Below are 23,711 nucleotides of genomic sequence, written 5' to 3'. Positions count from 1 at the left end.
AGAGGAATTATAATCCCTGACTAACTTTCAGGGATTCTACGCCTATTTAAGATATTTTAGACACATACAACCATTTTAACGCGTACGTTAGTTAGATTAGCTCTAAATATGTATGCGCCATTCTAGCGAGTTCTATTTCTACGTGCGTCAAGCGTCATCACCACGCGTCGGAAGCGCGTCCATCATCAACACACATTTGAGTCCTCCAAACTGCTGTCCTGTACACAAACGAGCAGCACACCGGCTGTGATATTTGTGTTTATCGCTCTGATGTGCGTGGATTATGCTCGCGCGTCTCTCTGCACTCAGAGCGCTGGGAGTGTGTGAAGAGCCTGCGCTGCAGGGATCCGTCAGACTGATGCAGACTCAATCCTCCAGGAAGAGCAGACCTGTCAGAGACCACCTGCGCCACGTGAAGCTGAAGGAGAGCCGCAGGCAGGGCGAGCTGCACGGGCCCTCCACCGTCTACGTGCAGGCGCTGGGCGCCGGGAGCCGAGACAACGGAGCATCGCTGTATGTCTTCTCCGAGTATAACAGGTGCGCGCTGATCCTCACTCACTCAGGATCACACTCATATCCGTCACTTTAGAACAGCCTTCACCAGGTTTAATGCATGCTTAGTTGACGTTGAGTAAAGTATGGAAATTTGTGAATAGTTCAATGACATGTCAACTTATTTAAACAAATTATAATTTTAATTACTTAATGATAATAAATATTATACAAATGTGGGTTTTCGTGATAAGACTAATAACATTAAGAAACTATCACTTTATGCAATGCTTACAAACCAGTTATATATATAAACAGAAGTCAGAGATGCTCACAAGTCTCTGAGCTAGAGTCCAAGTCAAGTCTCAAGTCTCTGAGCTAGAGTCCAAGTCAAGTCTCAAGTCTCTTTATTATATTAAGTCTCTGGTTATAATAAATGTTGCATCACGTACAGCGACCCATCCAAGCTGCTTAGAACACTGCATAGCTATATATAAGGAATTCAAAGCACGTAATATGTTATTATGACAACTCTATTTATTAGCATACAATATCAACTTTGATTTTGGTATATAATCAGTGTAAACAGGCTATTGCAACATGACAAAAACACCAAGAATGCTTTACTTTTAAGTTAATATCTGTATTTTGCATTTATGGATTCAGTAATGGCCTTCTGTCTGTCCTGGCTGTATAGCTGCACACCTCTTGTCTGGCTTAAGAATGAACAAAGCTACGCTGACTTATGTTATTCATACAATACCTACTCACAAATAAACATCAAAAACAAAGCCGGCTGCAATGAATTTCTGTGCAAAACAGCTTTTACTACAAACACTTCAACACAAGAACATTGTTATCACACAAGAACATTTTGATAGAGAACCAAAAATATTTAAAGTAGATAAAATTTGAATAAATAAAATGGAAATGTCTACATACTATTACTACTGTAAACTTTGCAAATAGGACATCAGCCCCTTCAAGTCAATGAACAATAACAAAGTGGGCTGCAATGAATATCTGTGCAAAACGTCAATGCTCCGCTCCTACCCAATGACAGAGGCACGCAGGTTTTTTTCCACTGGAGTACTCACGTGAAGGATGCGTGCACAACTAATAACTAATATCATCACGCTATAAAGGGTTGGCCTGCGCTGGGTGCGCCCCTCCCCCTATAACTGTTCTGTCTCGCGGAGGAGCTCATTTGTGTGCATCTGTGTGAAACACGCGCTCTGAAACACGCATAGGAAAAAAGAGCGACAGAAAGAACGGCTCCCCTCCAGCCGTGACTCGGCTCCCATCGTTCATGTTTATGAGCCGTTCAAAAGAATCGGTTCGTTCGCGATCGTCACAACTCTAGGCCGGGTTCACACCGCAAGCTGCAGCAGAGCAGAAGCAGCGCGTATTTTTTTCGGCGCCTATGTTAACAGATGAGAGCGTTCACACCGCACGCAGAAGCTGCGCGGCAGAGCGTAGCAGAAGCAGAGCAGAAGCAGCAGTGCCGCGATCGTTTCGGCGCTGGGTCTATTTTTGCTGCTCTGCTGAAGCTCAGTTAAAGTGAAAGTACACCTTTGATAGACAAAATAAATATGATTTCACACAAAAAGTGCTCTAACTGCACAAAAAAGCACATCTAGGGTGTTTTAACAAGAACTAGAGTATGTTACGAAAAGGAAATTATAATAAAAAAAATATGTATAGAAGATAAAGTGACCATGGCCAAAATGATCATGATCATGGCCAAAATACACATGTACTTAAACGAATTTTGCCCAAAATTTGCATTAATGATATCTTCTGTGTTCTTAGCAAATTACATTTAAAAATTATGATATTTTAAACCACATATTTTTCAATTTTTTATTATATATTTTTTTCATATATTGTTTTTTTTCTTTTTCTTTTTTTTACAAAATCTGTTAAAGTACTTACAGTTCTATCCAAAAATAGACATTTTGCCGAAATACAAAAACAACTTTAAATAATTTATATTGCTAGTTTAGCCTTGGAGATTTATTTATTATTAGTAGTTGTCGTATTCTTTTAACTAGGACTATATATTGGCAGAAGAACGGATGTCGTGCTGACAATCATAAACAACAGCACGTGGTGTCACAGGCGGTGGTCTTCAGAGTGCACCTGGAAAGACAATAATGGACGACACTCGTCTCATCGTGGAAGTTGAGAAATATCAAGTTCTTTATGATCCACACAATGTACTTTATAAAGACTTGCAGGAGAAGGAAAAAGCATGGGATGAAGTTGCAGCGGCTCTTATTGCAGATGGTAATACATTTTATAGTGTTTTTGACGCTTTCGCTGGCACACGAGCAAATAACTCAATATTTGATTCAAAATTGATTCAATTGGAACCATTCATTTACAATTTCTAAATTACACATAAGCACACAAATAACAAAAGCAGGTGATACATGCATTTATAATAAACAAGTAAATGCCGATTTCAAGATGAGCAGGAAGTCAAGGCTGTGAACCATCTACAATACACATAATTTAAAACCGTTTATTAAATTGGTTTTCAGGGTGTTTTTTGGTAAATTTGATTGCAAACAAACCCAGTGACAAGATGGTAATATGCACCATGTTCTCTCCTACGTCGGTTAATGGGATGAACCCAAAGTCTGCGTCTTTTTAGTCTCCTTAATAACAAATATGGCGCAATGGCCTTTCTTCTATCAACAACACGTATACTGCACGGAAAACAAAGACAGCAAAACAAAGATCCAACAAAAGTAACAATGAAATTATTAATTAAAAAAGCTTCTTGCCAAGTCTTTTTATTTAAATGTATTTTAAATGGGGAAATAAAGCAATGCGAACGTACCCATTATAGAGCACTCTGACCAAAATCTGCTGTTCAGTTGCGCGCTGCCTCCGCTGCCGGTGTGAAAGCAAAATAGGCGCGCGCTGCTTCTGCTCTGCCTACCTGCTGCTAACGCGCTGCTTCTGCTCTGCTGAAACTTGCGGTGTGAACCCGGCCTAACAGCGAGCTCAACTGACGTTTACTAAAAATTAACATTGTTCACGAGTCCCGGAGCTCGAGTCCGAGTCGAGTCTGAAGTCTTTCGAGGACGAGTCTCAAGTCGAGTCTGAAGTCACTGTTTGTGCGTCTTAAGTCGCACTCGAGTCCGAGTCTCAAACTCGAGTCCCCATCTCTGACAGAAGTATGCATTGCATGCATTAACAAATAGATGATTAATAATGCTGTCAAACGATTAATCACATCCAAGATAAAAGTTTTTGTTCACATAATACATGTGTGTTTACTGCGTATATATTATGTATTTATTATGTAATCACTGAACATCTAAGTAGTATGTATAATATTTGGTGTATAATTAATGAATACATAAATTAAGGAAATTGATAATCCAATGTTACTAATAAATAAAGAAATATAGAACATTAAATGCTTAATAATAATTAATAATAATAGTTATTATGCTGTATAAAATTAATAGAGCAAGCATGATCACATTATGTAATGCTTATTAGTAAATCAGTACTTTATAAACATACATTATTAACGTTATATGAAATATACAGTTTATATACTTTCATAAAAATAAATCAAACTCATGAACATGAAATGTACAATGATACTTCGAAAGAATTTACTGCTAAACTTATAAAAATGTGAGTATTTAAGTTAAGGAATGATTTTAAAGGTTTTTACAGAAGCTCAGTGCTAGCTAGTAGCTGTAAATGATATATCATAAAGTTATTTGATTACTATTTAACTTTATTAGAATTTATAAAATCACCTACTATTTATTTTATTTAAAAAAAAACATGAAACTATTGACTCATTTATCTGTCTTTGCTAAAAGCATCTGCTTGATGAGTATATACATTTATTTATTTGATTACAGTCCTATCTTAATATGCATGAACCACTCGCTGTCTAAGCAGTATTTAATGTTTGTTAATGTAAGTGATTCCACGGTGTTATTAATAAAGCATGTCTTTCATATGCAGGTATCTGTTTAACTGTGGTGAAGGAACACAGAGACTGATGCAGGAACACAAGTAAGAGATAAACGATCACTGTTTCACTCCTTGACCTCTTCTAAAGATCTGATCAGAGAGCAAAACAAGCGTTTGGTCAACTGTGTGTGCAGATTTTAAAGTGTTTCTGTTTGAGTGCAGATTAAAAATTGCACGCTTGGACAACATCTTCCTCACCAGGATGAGCTGGGAGACGGTCGGCGGTTTATCAGGTCAGACTGGGACTTTATTCTGCTGCATCTGAAGCTTTCTCTGTACAAGTAATGCCTCTTTCATTGCTGTTTATGAAGCCGATTGAAAACCTTTCTGTCTGATCTGCAGCCGTCTACAATCCATGTTTCCTCCCATGATTAGAGACTGTGTGTGTTTGCTCGGTTCACTGTGTGACGGCTTCGTTCTGTGTTTTGTGTGTGCAGGCATGATCCTGACCCTCAAAGACACTGGAGTCCCTCAGTGTGTCCTGTCAGGACCCCCGCAGCTGGTACTGTCTGTCAACACTACACTGCATTTAATGCAGATCTTTGTGTCTTTCTAACCACAAAAAAAACTCTCTGAAATCTTTGACTATTGTTAATTTTCTTTTGTTGTTTTAGGAGAAATATTTACAAGCCATACGAGTGTTTTCAGGACAGCTGGAAGACATTAAACTTGGTAAAGCCCACCATTATCCTCTCTATGGATTACAGCCAGTGCTATTACTGTTACTAAAACAACAACTAAATCTATTGTAAATCATTTTTGTTTATTGCCATAAATCTGAAATAAATAAGATGCCATATATCAGATGAAAAACGTAAACTAAGCAAACTTAAGGTAACATTAAACCTTAACTCAACTCAATGTAACTTAACTCGGCTCTGCTCGACTAAACTTAAATAAGCTAAATTAAACTTGCTTAAAATCAGCTCAACTCTTCATAGACATATCTCAACTCAATTTAAATCAAACTTAGTTTTAATGAAACTTAACTGATTTTTAAATTAAACAATTCAAATCAATTTAAATTAAACTTAATTTGGTTTAAATGAAATAAACTAAGCTAAACTGAACTTGACTAAAATGAACTCAATTTAAATTTATCTCAGCTCAACTTAACTAAACTTAAGCTAAATTAAACTTACTTAAAATCAGCTCAACTCATCATAAACATATCTCAACTTAATTTAAATTAAACTTAGTTTACATGAAACTTAACTGATCTTGACTAAAATGAACTCAATTTAAATTGATCTCAGCTCAACTGAAATTAAATAAGCTAAAGTAAACGTACTTAAATTCAGCTCAGCCCAACTCATCATAAACAACTCCATTTAAATGAAACTTAACTGAACTTGACTAAATTTAACTACTTTGAAACCTTGTTTAAATGAACTTTTCTCAGTTTAAAGGCAACTCCGCTTAACTTAATATAACGTACCGTAATTTAACTGAACTTAAATTTAACTCAAGTCATTTTAACATAAACTTAAATTGAAAACAGAAAGAGTACATAATAAAAAAGAGTACATAATAAAAAGGACAAACTTATTTAAATTAAACTAAAATGAAAAGTGAAACTATAAAAATAAAAGCTGTCATGGTTCATATATAAATGCTCTAATAGTGTATCACTAATACTAAAATAAGACGGATTAATTGTTTTGTTTCTGTCTGCAGCTGTCAGACCGTATACAGAAGCTCAATATAAAGACGACACGATGACCGTCAGTCAAGTTCCTCTCTTCTGTGAGTGTCACCTTGTTTTTTCCCTGGTTTCCAACATGAACGTTTAAAAACATTGACATAAAGGATGTAGAGTGTATTTGCTTTGAGAACGTGTGTGTGTGTGTGTGGTTTGTACACTGCTCTCGACTGTGAATGTTTAAAGCAGCTGAGCGTAAGGCGGAGGCCGGCGGCTGTTCTCCAGGCTCTGGACGCAGCAGCAGTCCTAACAGCCGTCAGAAGAGGGCGCTCACGACACGGGACGATCTGGAGGAGAGTCAGGGTCAGCCAGTCCAGGCCAGACAACACACGCACACACACACACACACACACACACACACACATACACACACATGTCTGGTCAGCTATCCTTGTGGGGACTCTCAATAGGTGTAATGGTTTTTATACTGTACAGACCGTATTTTCTATCGCCCTACACCAACCCTACACCTAACCCTAACCCTCACAGGAAACTTTCTGCATTTTTAGAGTTTCAAGAAACTTCATTCTCTGTAATTTATTAGCTTGTTTACCCGTGGGGACCTCAATTTAGGTCCCCAACGTGACACGAGTCCCCATGAGTCTGTGTGTATTCAGGTTTAAGTCCCCACCAGAATAGAAAAACAAGTACACACACGACACTGCTGGGTCTATATGACCAAAGACATGGACTGAAATCACTAACTGTGTCCTTTAAAGGGGAAATGTGAACAATTTTACACTTATTTAATGTATGTTTTATTCAAATATATTTATTACTTATTTTATTTGTTTTACTATTAAATAATGTTATAATGATAATAAATAAAATCATTTTGTTACAATTAATAAAAAAAAAATAATGTTAATTTAGTCCATTATATTGTTAGATTTTCTGAAAAGGGAAAATAATAATAATAAATGTTGCATTTGAATTACATAGTTTTTTTTCAGTATGATTTTTTTTGTGCATTATATTATTCTTTCATATTTTGTCTTGTTAAAATAATATATATTTTAAAAAATGTACTACAACATTTGAAATGCATGGTTTGTGTTGATCAATTTAATAATAATAAAATTAAAATAATTTGTATTGCATTTGAACTAGATATATTGATACAAATTGAGTTAAATAATAAAAAAATGCATTTTAACTTCATATTTCATTCATAAAAAAAAAAAGAAATTTGTCTACATTTCACAAAACATTAGTATTTACGTTTCATGTTTTTGCACTTTAAGAGAAGAAGAGGCAGAACTCATTTATTTCTTTTTTTCCTCTCCACAGAAGGCAGAGAAAAGATTACTAGAGATTCTTCTCTCGCGGTGGCTTACGTGTGTAAGGTGAGCAGAAACCATCTGAATGTGACACATTTCTCTGACCACATGAGTATAAATGTGTCTTTTCCCCTTTAAGATCATACACGGTGCTCAAAACCATCCTTTCTTTCTATTATTCCTTCAGTTGCACTCAAAGAAAGGGAACTTCATGGCACTGAAAGCTAAAGAGATGGGCCTGCCGGTGTAAGTGTCTGATATCTGATGGTTTCAGGACTGAACTATAACACACAAACACACACTTTAGAGCATCACTTCTGTTTCTGCGTCATCTGCAGAGGAACAGCAGCCATCGGGCCCATCATCGAAGCTCTGAAAGCTGGAAAAACTGTGACGCACGATGGAAAAGAGGTGATTTTATAGTTTGAAGAGTGTAAGATCTGCCGGTTTCCCAGCTCACCGTGCAGCGTGTGTTTCAGATCCGACCCGAGGAGCTGTGCACACCGGCTGGTCCCGGGCCTGTGTTCATAGTCGTTGACTGTCCGTCAGAGGACTTCATACGGCCGCTCTGCACCAATCACGTCTTCCGAAGGTGAGCAGGTGTGTCCCGTAGAGAGACGAGGCCTGTTTCTCTTTCTACACATCTCCTGTTGTGATGTGTGCAGGTATCAGACGGGCGGAGCGGAGGATTGTGCGGCTCTCGTGGTTCACATGACGCCGGAGTCAGTGCTGGACACGGACGAGTACCAGAGCTGGATGGAGAGGTACAGCTGGAGAACAGCGATCTCACACTCAGATCTGATCGTGAGCTGTGTGTGTGTGATGCATCTGTCGTGTCTCAGGTTTCCCAGCAGCACTGAGCATCTGGTGATGAACGAGCAGACGTTCACACCACACAACACCCGCAGTCACAAACTCCAGACGCAGCTCAACCTCATCCATCCTGAGATCTTCCCTCCGCTCAAACTCTACAAGACTAAAGTACAGCACCTCTCACTCACTCACTCCTGCCACTTTTATTCATTTAAAGTGTCTTTAACTATTACAGTCTCGCTCATTTAATTCCATACTGTAGGCTAATTTAATATGAAATAGTGTCTGTTACAGTTAAATTTAGACCGTTGCTATTTTTTTTTTTAGTGTGTGGTTTGATTTATTAATTTCATTTATTATTGTTATTATTATTTAGCACATTTTAATTTAACTTTTAAAATGTATCTTTTAGTTATTTACAGAAGAAACTTATATATTTGATTATTTGTCATTTTATTCTCATGTATTTGAATACATTTATTAATACTATTTTGTTTGTTTTTTCAATTTTTTTTCAAAATTTTAAATGTAATTTAATATTTTTTTTCCCATTTTGTTCATTTAATAATTTCTAATTTAATTCCATATTTAATGCATTTGTAAAACTGTATTTAATATGACAGTCTCTGTTACAGATAAGTTTGATTTAGATTTTTTTTTTTACATTATTTTCAAATTTTATTATTTTTATGTTTTGTATTTTATTTTATTGATTTAATAAATAAACTGAACTCTGCTAAATTAATATAATATTTATTTTTAATGTAATATTAAATGGTCTCTTATTTAATATATCATGTATTTTTTATGCTTATTCTTAATATACTTTTTTTAATTAAATTACATAAAAATAAATATATTTTCTTCTAGTTCTCTCTCTCTCTATATATATACATACATACATATGTATTATTTCTAGTTTAATTAATGGTTAAAGGTGTTTTAACACCCCCCCCCCCCCCAATCTGTAAGGAAAGATTTATTCCTCATGGTGTTTGTTGTTGTTGTAGGAGCCTCCGGCTTCTCTCCGTGTTCCTAACGTCAGAGCCGAGTGTCTGATGAAGTTTCAGCTTCGGCCCAGACTGGAGTGGCAAAGGTCAGTTCAGGTCAACAGACGCTATGTAGAAGTCCAGTATTAATTGACAGTTTTATTGTGGCCCTCTATAAACTGAAACACACAAGCTTGTTGTGTAAGCTAACAGCTTGAAACAAAAATTATGAGTTTGATTTTCTTTTTCAGCTTCAACAAACTGGTTCTTAGAAAGTTCTTAGAAATGCCAGACTTGATCTTATTTGAGGAACTTCTCTCGTATGTGTGTGTGTGTGTGTGTAGAGATGCCATCCCGTCCTGCGACTATGAGGAGTTTGTGAAGGAAGCAGCCGAAGTGCCAAAGTTTTTAGAGGAAGTGGAGGAATGCAGGAAGTTCCAGGCGGCTGCGTCCGTCTCCTCGTCTGGTGAGCTTTCTACCGAATCAGAGACAGAGAGAGAGAGAGAGGGATGGATGGGATGAAAGTATCGAATTAGAAGAGCAGAAAGACAAGAACACGTCCACAGCCTGACATTTAATTTCCTCAGAGTGAAACTTTCTTCACTTCTCACTTTCCCTCTGTACTGTATCTGTCTCAGATGCCTCCGATTGAAGGATATGTGTTTCTAAAGTCTGGAAAATGATCATAATATGATGAACTATAAAATATCTGAGCTCTCGCAGAGGGTGCGTGAGCTGATTTTCTTCTGTATTCTTAGATGTTTATGATGTTTTTAATTTGTTGTTCATTATTTGGTGAAGGTGAGAAGTTTCCTGAGATTGTGTTTTTGGGCACCGGCTCGTCTCTGCCGATGAAGATCAGAAACGTCAGTGGAACTTTAGTGAACATCAGGTAATAAAAAAATCAAAAATGGCAGTCAAAGTGATAATTGATTTAATAAATTGTGTATTTTATCTGCGCCATAAAGATATGTTATTTGAATTGTTAAAATGTGTAGAAAGCTTGTTTTTCATCAACCAGTCAAAATGTACACCAGGGCATGCAAATTTGGTCCATTTCATGCCCAGACAAAATACTGCACTCGGAATGCATGTAAACGTAACTCTCTGTAAAGCCACAAGGTGGCGCTTATGGAACAGCAGAATTGCATTCATTTGTATAATTCCTTTAGCGCTCTTTTAAAACCTCACAGCTTTTCCGCTGGTTTTTTACACAAAACGTATTACTCTTTGTAATGTGCGCACATCAGATTTATGCTGGACAGTATTTATTAATCCTCAGTTGTTCAAATCTCAGTAATACGGTTTAATGATAATTAAAATATGAAACTGTATCCTAACCGTGGAGAACTGTATCATGATTTATGGTCAAACCGTGATTTGTTACATCCCTATAATGAGTGAAGTATGTCTAAACATGTCTCTGCTCCTCAGCTCATCTCAGTCGCTGCTGCTGGATTGTGGCGAGGGAACGTTTGGTCAGTTGTGTCGTCATTACGGCGATGACGTGGACGAGATCCTCTCCAGACTCTCTACTGTCTTTGTGTCACACCTCCACGCAGATCATCACACGGTAGGAGCCTCACAAACACGCCTGACAAGATAATGTGCAATGAGGTGACTGTACATGCAGTAAACCAGATTATCTGACTATACATCATCCCAAATAAAGTTTAGTGTCATTATGCTTAAATACTTAATCACAGAATCAACCAGTCTGAATCATAGCGCTGTGTGATAAATACTTAATAATGCATTAAGCCGCAAAATGCTGTGGTTTACAGTGACTTTATAAAAGCTAAGGGGCGTTAGGCATGACGCGGTTAGGTTTCACAAAATAAAACCGAAAAAATAAAGCGTAATGATAATAAAACCATTATTCTTCCTCCAAACAATGTAGTTCCTCAGAAACGGTTGCGGTTGCAATAAATTACTTGCTGAGCAACACACAAGCGTAAACAAAGGTGTATGTTTGGAGAGTAATTTACAACCGCTTTGAACATCTCAGCGAATCAGAATCAAGGACCAGAGCTACTCGTTTTATAATAAGTACTGTTAAATAATAATCTAGAGTGTTATTTCGTGCTCTGCTGACTGTTGATTGCTGTGTGTTTTGTTGTTCACACAGGGTTTGATTCAGTTATTATTGGAGCGAGAGCGAGCTCTGGTATGCATACATCTATTTGCATATACGTTTCATTATTTGTTGATCATGCGTATGCATTATTTCACTGATCCTGGCGTCTTGTGTGATGCAGAACAGTCTTGGTAAAGGGTTCAGTCCCGTGTGCCTGATCGCTCCTGTGCAGATCATGACGTGGTTGAACCAGTATCACGATCACTGCCAGCAGATCCTCAGCCACATCAAGTACGAGAGAAAAATTGCCTTCTACCTTTATCTTTATTTTCTAGCATTCTGTGAGAACATAGAATTCTTACAACTGAAGTAAATGAAGTTGGTCCTAGACACTTACCACTTTTGTTTGTAATCGTTCCAGTATTATCCCATCAAAGTTTTTGTGTGATGGCGCAGAGATCCCCAAAGTCAAGACCAGATCTTTAATTCAGGCTGTTCTGAAGAAGAATGACCTGGTCAAGGTCTGTATGGACTGTGCCATTTTATACACACACACACACACACACACACACACACACACACACACACACACACACACATATATATATATATATATATATATATATATATATGTGTGTGTGTATGTATGTATTCTTTTGGCTATCATCCAGTGTGTATCATGATATCTATTGCTCTGAAAGTATTTATTTTATTTTATCAACCAGGCTTCCAGCCAAACATGTGAATTGCAAAATGTTTAATGCAAAAAGTAACATAAAAAGTAGCTGGATTCGATATGTTATCATTTATTTACATGCACCAATGTAATGATTAATCAAAAGTACTTTAATCAAATATCAATTGCCATATTCACTCAGAGAAGCAATACATTTTTTGTTTTTGTTCCTGTTATATTTAAAAACAAAGTATTATTAGTAAATCTTTAAATATCTGATAGCATGCCCTTCAGATTACCGTATGTCCGTACTGAAAGAAGAGTGCATGAGCGTGTTGTGATCTATAGCTTCTGAAACCTCTCGTTCTGTCGTGATTGTGTAGTTTCAGACGTGTTATGTTCGTCACTGTAAGAACGCGTTCGCCTGCAGCTTGACGCATCAGTCTGGATGGCAGCTCGTGTTCTCTGGAGACACCATGCCCTGCGATGCTGTCGTTAATATGGGTAAAACACACACACACACACACTATGATCACTTTGTACACATGTACTGTAAATAGTTGAAAAGGTAAAACTGGCTAAAAGTTGCCTTTCAAATGTTATAGTTGTTAGAACATATGCACTGATGCTTTAACGTTTGAGTTAATAAATGTTAATTTTATTTTCCTCATTGATGATTCATGACATTATAACCAAAATATATATTTTTAATAAAAGCTGTTACACTTTTTAAATTAGGAAATGGCTAACATTACGTAACTACATTAGTTATTAGTTGTGAATTGTAAATAAAAATACTTCTAAAGCATTTATCGATCTTTTTTTAATTGATTACTTTCAGCATTTACTAATATTCTATTAACATTCAGTAATATGCCGTTAAAATCAAAAGTTGTTTCTGTTAATTTTAATTAATCCTAAATTAACATGAATTAACAATTTGATCTGAAATAAAATATAAAAACGGACAAATGCAACAAAAAATAAAAATAAACACATATTCACAATATTAATAAAATCTGTAAGTGTGTCTTAGTGATACTAAAATAACACAAAAAAATACTCTAAATTCAATGTTTCGCTCATTGTTAGTCAAAACATTAATCAATGTTAACCAATAGGGCTTTACTTGAAAACGTTACCTAAATAATTTCTCATTATTTTGCAGTAAATTGAATGAGATTTTTGCCTTGTCCGAATAGCTACACTTGCGATCTTTGCACTTGACCTATCTAAATCTCTCTCATTATTGATTCTGAGGTGAAAAGGGAGCCAGCAAATTCTTTTGACAGGATGAGTCAACCCAAACACTCTCAAACTCTCACTCATTCGTTCATTTAAGATGCACAATTTTTTCCTTGCTGTAGGATTTATAGTTGCATATTTTCAGTCTGGACTTTCGGACAATCCAAACGTTGTCAATTTCCACAGAGTTTTGCCTCAAAATTTTCAGAACCTGGTCATTAAAGGCCCAGCAGGAAAGAGAGAGTCTGTAATTGCTCCTGAATCTCTAAAGTGACTCGCGGATCGATACGAACGAAGCCTACGTTTAAATGCTGCTTCCTGTCTTTATCAGCAACGTAATCGATCACTCCAGCGCTGTTCTCCTAGTCACAGAAACCTCTTTAATGGCTCCTGAGGGAGTCCGGCGGAGATGGAGGGCATTCAGCCTGAACCGAGCTCCCCTCCTGAATCCGGAGATGGTTCGGTCCGCTCGTCTCATTAGGAAAGGCCTTTGTTGTCTCAGTTCTGGTGATGGATTTCTAGAAACAGAGTGTGCACTGGTGTGTGTTTTACAATAGGGGGAAAGAGGGAACAGCATGTCAGCTGTAATTTATCTGTGTGTGTGTGTGTGTGGTGGGGAGAGTTTAATTCATCTCTTGGTTTGCTCTCAGGCAAGAATGCAACACTTTTGATTCATGAAGCCACACTGGAGGACGGGATGGAAGAAGAAGCATGTGAGAAGAGACACAGGTACATGAACACAGGGTCAATAAAGTGTTTTAATGAAGTTTTCTTGTAGTGTTTGTCAAGTGGCCTTTATTTATGCAGCGCTTTATACAATACAGGTTGTTTAAAAGCAGCTTCACTGTATTTAATAGTAAAATAACAGAACCAATAGTGCAAACTTTAAAAATGAGGCAAATTTAAATTGTTAAAAGGAATAAATTGCATTAAAATAAAATGAAATATATTCTAAAACAAATATAGCTTAAAATATATTCAAGTAGAAAGTAGTTCTTCTGAAAATTAATTTGTATTGTGTAAAAAAATAAAAAAAAAAAAAAAACTCTTACCACCTTTGAAATTTTGAGCTCTAATTCACATATAAAATAAGTAATTAATTGTGGCACAATTTCCATCAACTTCCAATGCAATGAATGCATTTCAGCATGAGTTCTCCTCCATAAATCATGCAATAGTTAATCAACAGCTCTTATCGGACAGCTCATGTCTTGAGTGAAGAGATTTGTATTGGCTATTTACGAACTAACAAAACAAACAAGAAGATGAAACCACCTTTTGATTTGGGAGCTAAAAAATCGCCCTCAATTGCAGGCAGAGGGAGAAAATCTGCATTGAAAGTGGTCAGCTTTCCCAGTGGATAATGTGCTTCCTCATTTCTAGCGGGTCTCTCTTGAAGTTGTGGGATTCTCCTCTCAGATGAGCATTGATTGGGTTTCTTGTCGTCTGCTGGAGTTCTCAGGCGCTGGGTCCATGAATGAACTGCTCTGTGTCTCACACTGCGGCTCTTTCCAATTTAAGAGCTTAATAACGCTGAGAGCTTCTGAGCCAAATCGATTGGAGATTTTGTGGGCGATTCATTTGGGTTTCAGCGAGGAATTGATTGCCTGAGAGTGTGGAGAGCGTCTTCCAGATTGCTGAAGGGTCGGTTTAGCTTTATCAGCTGAAATTCACAAATGTACAGGTCTGTGTTGTAGGCTTTGTAGAAAACAGATTCCTACTTCAGCCCTCGAACATGAGAAATGGTTGAGGAAAACAGATTAATACTGCAACACAGCATTCCCAGATGTTCAGCCTCAGGTTTAGGGTTTGGATTGTGATTGTCAGGGATTTGTTTGTATCTGAAACTCTTTCCAGCACCACGTCTCAGGCTATCGGCGTTGGGATGAAGATGAACGCGGAGTTCATCGTGTTGAACCACTTCAGTCAGAGGTACGCCAAGATCCCTCTCTTCAGTGACGACTTCAACGGCAAAGTGGGGATCTCCTTCGACCACATGAGGGTGAGGATGTTCTCACACAAAACTCACAACTAATTATTTCTATCTTGAATAAAAAAAGCATCCTTTCGTATGTACTTCTTCAGTTTCTTCATTACTTGAATCTTTCCACACTGCCTTAATTCATTCCTTAGGTATTTCTCTATTTACTTTCGGTTACACTTTATTTTAAGGTGTCCTTGTTACAGTAAAAAATAAATATCTAAGTGTACTCATTATATGGTTAGGATTAGGGTTTGGGTTATTTGCATGTAATTATGCATATTTTATTATTATTTTTATAATATTAAGTACGTCAAATGTGTAACAAGGACACCTTAAAAAAATGTATACATCCTTAAGGTTTTTCCTCAATTACTTCCTATATTACTTCCATCTATCCCTTTATTCCTTCCTATACTCCTCCATACATCCATCCTTAGTTTTTTTCCTTCCTTGCCTTTTCTCAATAACTCATTACTTGCATCCTCCTTTGCTTTATTCCTTAGTTATTTCCTTTTTTACTTGCATACTACTTACCTTCCTTATTTACTTCCTTCCTTGTGTCATTTTTTCTGTTACTTCCTCCATTACTTATATCCTTTCTTGCTTTCTTCCTCCTTTATTTACCTCCATCCATCCTATTTTAACTTCCTTAGTTACTTCCATCCTTTTTTCCTTCCTTTGAAATGTTCCTCCTTACTTCCATTCCTAGTTGTTTCCTTCCTTGCATCCTTCTTTTCTCAGTTGCTTCCTCTAATACTTATATCCTTCCATGCTTATCGTTCCACCCTTAGTTATTTTCCTCCTCTCTTCCTTCCTTAGTTATTTCCTTAATGACTTGCATGCTTTGCTCCTGCTGTCCTTCCTTTCATACTTCCTTATGTTTCTCATTTCCATCCGTTATTTAATTCCTTACTTCCTAAATTACATTCTCACAACATTTCTTACTTAAATAATGCCATCTCCTTTACTCCTTCCCTTGATTTCTTTTTCGTTCTCACCTCACTTTCATAGTTCAGAAGTTCTTTATGCATTCATAATCAAATGTGAAGTTTGATATGCTATTTTCTTGTGCTTACAGATCCGATTTGGAGATTTCCCGATGCTTCCACGGCTCATTCGGCCTCTGAAGGCATTGTTTGCAGAGGAGATTGAAGAGATGGAGGAGAGGAGAGAAAGGAGAGAGATGAAGAAGACCGCTGAGCCTCCATCTAATGGCGAGTCTGGAACGAGCCGACAACCTGATGAGACGAGCAAAGGTGCCAAGAGAGAGCAAGATGACCTCAACCAGGAAGCAGTCATCAAACGACTTAAGACGAACTGATGGGGAACCAATCAGGGTGAAGGTTAGACCAGCCCAACCAATCAGAAGGCAGGCTTGGGAAAAACTGAACCAATGGGTTATGATCTTAAAATGTACATCACAAGGTTCATGTTGGGTAGAAGTCTGCAGAGTCTAACTGGAAAGGATGAGATTAAAGCAGCTGGAGATAAATCTGAGATTCAAGCCAAATCTGAAATACAGCATATTGGTTCCTGGCTGGGATCAGATCTGGAGTCAGTCCCGCTGCGATCGATTTGATTAAAACTGCAGGTTTGACTGAAGTGATAGTGGGAAAGTACACTACCTTAAACCTTTGAACGTTTGCTATGTTAAGTTAAGCCCTCCAGGCTCTTTAAACCTGAAGCAGAAACATTTCAGAACTGAAGGAAGACCTTAGGTTGGGAATTTTTATTTGGGAGTGACGCAGCTTTTCAGTTTAGTTTGAATCAAGTAGTTTTTTGGGGTTATTTTTGTGAGTAAACTGAGTGCAGTGGTGTGTGAAAAGTGCTAGATTTCTGAAATAAATATTTAATTCTATTTTATTTTATGAAATGGCTGATCAAATTAGGCTTTTCTAATTATTTTAAGGAAATAAACATAAACATGGATAACTGTTTGTCATTATTGTAATTATTTTCACTGCCCATTGCCCAATTTTGTTAGCACTGCCTGTGCAAACACTACTTTGTTTATCTTCAGAAAAAAAAAAAAAAAAAAAAAAAAATTAGACTAAATATAGAATATACATGTTATTATAACTATACAATGTTTCTGCATTTGAAATATTGCATAAAAATATTGTTTTAATGCATTTATAATGCATATTGTTTGGTTTTACATAAAAGCGTATGGTATTTATGTTGGAAATGGACTTGCTTATGTACCAGGATATGTTAGTTGTAGAAATAACTGCGAATCAAGCTACAGACCACTTGTTTATAGAAGATTTTAAAATTGTGTATTAAACATGACACAACTGATGTTTCAAGTTTAAAACCGCTAAGAAAGGAAGGCTGAGAAAAAAAAAAAAAGTGCTGTCAGTTGTAGAACGTTCATACAAAATGGATGAACGTATCATCAGAGTAAAGATGTTCTCTTTCACTCATGCAATAGTTTTTGCAATGCATTTTTACTTAGATGATGTAACATAAGTTCAAAAATTAGGTCGGGATGATGCTTTTTACCATCCCCTCAATTCACAAAGTGCATAAAAACTATGTATTATGAATTGATAACATCAGCCAAAAGTAATTTCAAAGGCAGAGTAAGTTATAAAATTATGTTTTAAATAATGTTAATCGATAAATGAATAAGAGCAAAAACCTCTGAGACAGATGCTAGGCCTTATGCTTTTGTTTAATTGTAACTGAGACTAGACGAAGACGGCATCATTTTTTTCTTCAATGGGAACTGATGAAGCTGTCGCTGAAGTAGATTGTGCAGTCAGCTAACAAAGCCTTTGATTTAACGTCACGTCTCTGGGTCTGATGGTTACTCTGTCATTAAGTGTTTCCCAATGGGAAAAGATGTTTGCTTTGCCGTTTGTGTACATGTCGAACACCATCTTGCCATCTAATCAAATTTCGCCTCTGAAAAATAAACTGATGTGATATAGCTCAGAGACATGAAAAATTAAACTACGTCTGTGGCATCTGTCTGACACTGGTATCAATTTATTACACCGAACCGGAATGTTTCTGATCTTGTCGATGGCACTGCATCCTGCTGTTCGCTGCTACGCTCGCGGAGCAGTTTTGATCAAATATTCATCATAGCGTTCAAATAAAGTGTGGTTTGCTGTGAATATAATTACAGTGGGAATTATCTACATATATCAAGTATCTGATAGATTTGAATTAAACAAAAAAATTTATTTTATTGAAAAAGAAAATCGCTTATGAAAGACTAATGCTAGCACTCTCTGAGGCGATCTGGTGTTGTTAATTAAAAAAAATGTATTTTGGACTCCATGTACAAACTCATTCTTGTGAACAAATCTATCAAATATTCTCTTAGCTCTTTTAGTTTGAATTCTGACAGGAATGTTCTGGATTCAAAACAAGTTCTGTCTACATTAGGTTATCTAGACTTGTGGCGTCCATGTGGGGCAAGACTATTCGGCAAGTTAAAAGCATCAGAAACCATAATAATATTATTTTTGTACATAATAATTTTTATAATAATAATTTTGTACCATAATATTTTTGTACAGATTGGAGGTCCATTCAAACCCAAAAGGAAAACGTTCCATCAACTGATGAATTAAAAAAAAAATCATATGGTTTAAAAAAACGTTTTTTTTTCCCCACAGTCATTATTTTTGTATGAACGGGCCTTAATTCATTTAGATAAAAAAAATTGTGATGGGTCTTCTTTGTAGTAGACTGAGGAACTTATGATTACATATAGGCTACCCTTGGTGGATTTCTGTTTATGTATTTCATTATTATTGCAAATATTATGTGAAATTTACAGATTTTAATAGTTTTACATGTTTTTTTTTTAAGTTAAACTTTAAAATTAGTTAAATGAATAACGTATAATTAATGTTTACCTACGTCCCAATTAAACCCCTCGGTCTTCCGTTGGAAAGGCGCTGTCCTCGCCAACGGTTCGTTTACGTTAAGCGCGCGCAGCAGTTCTGTCAGTAACGGCAGCGCGCGCTTTTAAATAAGATGTTCGATTGGCGGCAAATGTTATGATCGTTTCAAAGCTGGGAAAGAAATGCTCTGGAAATGATTCCAATAATATCTTGTTTGAAATCACTCTTTAGAATAAGAGTGAAAACTTTATGGTAATTTCTTTCTACGTTTTATTATTAACCTCTGCGTTTATTCCTTATTCATTCTTCAGATACATATTCTTCACTCTGAGCTCACATCCTCATTTTGCAATTTTTTTTGTTCATAGTCAATTGTCTGGATGTATTTCTGTTGTCCGCCACTGGAGGCCGATCTTTCGTCAGGAATTACACTGACTGTTTCCCACTGAAAGAATGAAGAAGCAATTATTGACGAACTAAATACTTGATGAAGATGATGAGGTCAGGTCGTTGTTTATACATGATGCAGTCTAATAACTTATCAAAAGCCGACTGGAACAATAGTAGTACATCCTGACAAGGTTTAAAACATAGTTGGTGACTTGTTTAAGACAAGCACTCTTTCCCTGTGAACTGACTCTGCTAACAGGACAGATGTCACTGTGGTCCATAAGAACATTCATCTCTTCTGGTAAGTGTAACAGATGCTTTTATTTATAGAGACAGTCTCCCTGGAAAAAAAATCTCAGGTTTCATCCTGAAGAAAATCCAGTTCTGGGCCAGAAAAATAGGCTCCACAGTGTCCCTCTAAACCTGCTGATCTCATATCAGGAACCTCTCTGACTTCAGCACACCATTTTGTGTGAAAAGAGATATCCGTGTTTAGTTTCAACACAACATTGATGCATTGTTAAAAATGTCCGTGCTTTTGCTCTTTTTAGCTCCACAGACATTCAGGTTCAGTGTGTCCAGCTGCAGTTCCTCCACATTTTATGTTGTGTTCTTCTTTCATCCAGGAAGTGTTGTGTTGTGCTGTGATTTTTGTATTTTATGTATTTTACAGGGGGACACAACCCCATCATCTAAGTCCCTTGAGTGAGCTGTGTGTTGTTCATGTAAAAGCATATGCATGTATCCCCCGCTGTGATGCAGCTCTTTTTTTTTTTTTTTTTTTAAGCAGGTGTGTTTTTCTCAGCATCTCTCTTTACAGTAGATATTTGTGGAAATGGGTTTGGCCCCTGAAGGGATCCTTTATGAAGCTCCGCTATCCTCTGCTCAGATTTAGCTCTTTCATCACTCATTAGACTGAATGGAGTTCTGTTATGTTTCGTTTCAAAGCTATCAAGTATCAACTTTGTCTCAGATTTATTTTAAGCTTCCTTCAGAGAAACTGAGATCTTATTGAGTTAGTTGTTGTCATATACAGTAAAACACAGAAATGTAAAATTTATGTGGAGCAGTTACGATCTTTTGATCTTGGGAACAAAATCTGAGGTCATATTTTTGGACCTTTTGAGTTTTAATTGTAGACAGGCTAATCTGAGCACAGTTTGAGATCTTGTTAATGTTGTGGAAAAGTTCATTTATTTCTGTAATTCAACTCAAATTATGAAAATTATTAAATAAATTAAATGCACACAGACTGAAGTAGTTTAAGTCTTTGGTTCTTTTAATTGTGATGATTTTGGCTCACATTTAACAAAAACACACCAATTCACTTTCTCAACAAATTAGAATATGTTGACATGCCAATCAGCTAATAAACTCAAAACACCTGCAATGGTTTCCTGAGCCTTCAAAATGGTCTCTCAGTTTGGTTCACTAGGCTACACAATCATGAGGAAGACTGCTGATCTGACAGTTGTCCAGAAGACAATCATTGACATCCTTCACAAGGAAGGTAACCCACAAACATTAATTGCCAAAGAAGCTGACTGTTCACAGAGTGCTGTATCCAAGCATGTTAACAGAAAGTTGAGTGGAAGGAAAAAGTGTGGAAGAAAAAGATGCACAACCAACCGAAAAAACCGCAACCTTAAACCTAAAGGAGCCCCTACCAAGTATTGAGTACATGTACAGTAAAATTACATACTCTCCAGAGGGCCAACAATTCACTAAATATATTTTTTTAATGAAGTATTCTTATTTGTTGAGAGAGTGAATTGGTTGGGTTTTGTTAAATGCGAGACAAAATCATCACAGTTGAAAGAACCAAAGACTTAAACTACTTCAGTCTGTGTGCACTGAATTTATTTAATACACAAGTTTCACAATTTGAGTTGAATTACTGGAATTACATTTTCCACGACATTCTAATTTATTGAGATGCACCTGTATAGTGTTCTACAGCAGAGAATGCAATTCCTCAATGGCTGCTCAGCCATAGCTCAGCTGATCTCTTGGTCTTCTCAGTATAACTTTGATTATATTTTTGTCATCTTTGCGAAACTGAGCACAGTGTGAGACTTTGAGATCTCTTTTAAAACTTCAGTTTATGCAGTCACTTTTTTGACATCATGATGTTAAAACATGAGATCTTTGAGGACCAACAACATTTGATGTTACCGAAGTCATGTATTCGATTCATTTTTTTGATTTGAAAGTCAATAATAATTTAAGTTTCAGTCAGTTCCTTACACTAGACCATCTAATGGCTTCAGAAGATGTGGAATTAAACAGAGCTCTAGTCCTTTTTGATAGAAATTTGATCACATGGAAAAGAGATGCATAAATATTTTTCAAAATTGCATTAGATGGAAAAAAATAAAGTGCATCATACAGGTTTGGAACAATGTGAAGGTGAGTAAATGATGATTTTTCTCTCCATAAAACTTTTGACATAAATGGAAGATTTGAAATGGGCCTGTAATTTTCCAGTTCATTAGGATCTAGTTGTGGTTTCTTAATAAGAGGGTTAACAATAGATAATGGATCTTTATTGGCATTGATGGTTCCATGGAGAACATTTAACACTTTCCATTCTTTATAGAGGTATAATAGTTTTAGGGAACTAATGATGTTCTTTAAATTACTAAAATGTTCTGACCACGCTTTATTTTAAGGTCCAATTTTCTCTATCAAAAAAAAACATTACCTATGACTTTTGCCTCATTAAACTGCAAATTTGCTGGTTAGTTGTTAGGGTTAGGTATTGAGGAGGATTAGAGATGAATATGGTCATGCAGAATGTGTGCTTTATAAGTTCTAATAAAGAGTCAATATGTTAATAATAGGCATGCTAATAGTGAGAATTGGTCCCTTACTAAAGTTTTACCAATGTTCTTTAAGAAACCATTCCTCTCTAAATAATTATTTACTGAAAGATTTTTCTGGAAACCAAAAATGGTTCTTCTGTGGCATTGTTTTGAAAGCTCCACTTTTGGAATCTTTATTTTTAAAAGTAATAGGAGAAACAGCTGAGACGTTAAAGCAATTTCATGTGTGATTTGCTTTACTTTGAGTTACACGAGCATTCAGGCAGGCAGGTAAAAAAGAGTCTGGGGCTTACCCAATTGACTCCATTGTGTGAAATTTGTTTCATACTTCAGGTGATTATAGAGTTCTTCTAAGACCTGTCAGACGTTGTCTGCTCACCTCGGTTCTGTCTCTCCCCCTCAGCGTGCACTTGAGTGGGCACTGATGTGGACAGACTTGCGAGTGTGATTACACCGGAGATCATCGCCTAATTCCACAGCACTTCAGCTCACCTGGACAGGCCGGTAATTGCTGGTAGACTCCAAAACTACATGACCTGCCCGTCAGATACTGATCAGCGTCAAACTGGAGACACGTCACACCTCTGCTCGCTGGTATCTCATGTCTTGTTCCTTGAGAAAAGAGATTCATCACAGAAGAGAGAGAGAGAGAGTGATGCCAATGCAGGCAGGTCTTTGATAGCTCAGCAACTACGTGAAAATGGCCTTCTCAGAGGTTTAAAGCTGCAGGTGTCTTAAATCTGGCGTGCATTGCGTTACAGGCGGCATAGTGGTAGACATTAGTATTCAGGATGGTTGGTGGTTGGCTCCATTGTTCCCGCAGCGGGCAGGTTTGTATTAGCAGACTGTCGAGAAGCAAACCTCATCTCTGGGGAGTGAGTCGAGACCAGATGTCCTGTTGGTGCTGCATGTGAAATCAGCCCCGTTCTGCTCCGGATCACAGCGTTTGGATCTGCTCGAAGTCTCAGTGCAGAAATGACCTGCATCTCCAGACAGAAAAACTGACAGCTGAGAAAGAGCTTAGGATGTGCTTGATGTGTCTGCCCTGAACAGCCAGCAATGAGTCTCTGATCCAAAACACACTCTACACTATTATGTGAACGTAAAGGCTATCTATCTGTCTGCTTTTTTATCATTCATTATGTCTAGCTAACTAGTGCTGTCAAATGATTAACTGCATGCAAAATATGTTTTTGTTTCCATAATATGTGTGTATACAGTGTATATTTGTTATGCATATAAATATGCATACATTATATATTTTGAAAATATTTCCGTGTATATATTTATATTAATATAACTGATATTATATATAAATATTTAAAATGTATAAACTTAGCATATTTTTCTTAACATGCATGTGA

General features: G+C 36.7%; 1 protein-coding gene across 2 annotated transcripts; it reads left to right on the top strand.

The window, feature by feature from the left end:
* The first annotated feature begins 145 nt into the window (after positions 1-145).
* LOC113067837 (zinc phosphodiesterase ELAC protein 2-like) lies at positions 146-17,201 on the top strand. Of its 2 annotated transcripts, none has more exons than XM_026240318.1 (24): positions 146-537; positions 4,495-4,545; positions 4,666-4,736; positions 4,941-5,005; positions 5,118-5,175; positions 6,181-6,249; positions 6,395-6,508; positions 7,496-7,551; positions 7,673-7,731; positions 7,824-7,896; positions 7,965-8,077; positions 8,151-8,249; positions 8,328-8,466; positions 9,309-9,394; positions 9,632-9,753; positions 10,089-10,179; positions 10,722-10,860; positions 11,416-11,454; positions 11,546-11,655; positions 11,786-11,885; positions 12,424-12,544; positions 13,936-14,014; positions 15,143-15,287; positions 16,348-17,201. In XM_026240318.1, exons 1-24 carry the CDS (start codon positions 284-286, stop codon positions 16,588-16,590), a joined length of 2,496 nt encoding a protein of 831 aa, XP_026096103.1. In that variant the 5' UTR covers positions 146-283; the 3' UTR covers positions 16,591-17,201. The 2 variants fall into 2 exon arrangements, with proteins under 2 accessions (XP_026096103.1, XP_026096102.1); XM_026240317.1 differs by having other exon boundaries at positions 6,392-6,508.
* Positions 17,202-23,711: the final 6,510 nt, after the last annotated feature.

The sequence above is a fragment of the Carassius auratus genome, linkage group LG28B, assembly GCF_003368295.1.
Source record: "Carassius auratus strain Wakin linkage group LG28B, ASM336829v1, whole genome shotgun sequence".
Lineage (NCBI taxonomy): Eukaryota > Metazoa > Chordata > Actinopteri > Cypriniformes > Cyprinidae > Carassius > Carassius auratus.
Note: the sequence above shows the minus strand (reverse complement) of the source record. Positions and strands in the feature narration are given on the sequence as shown.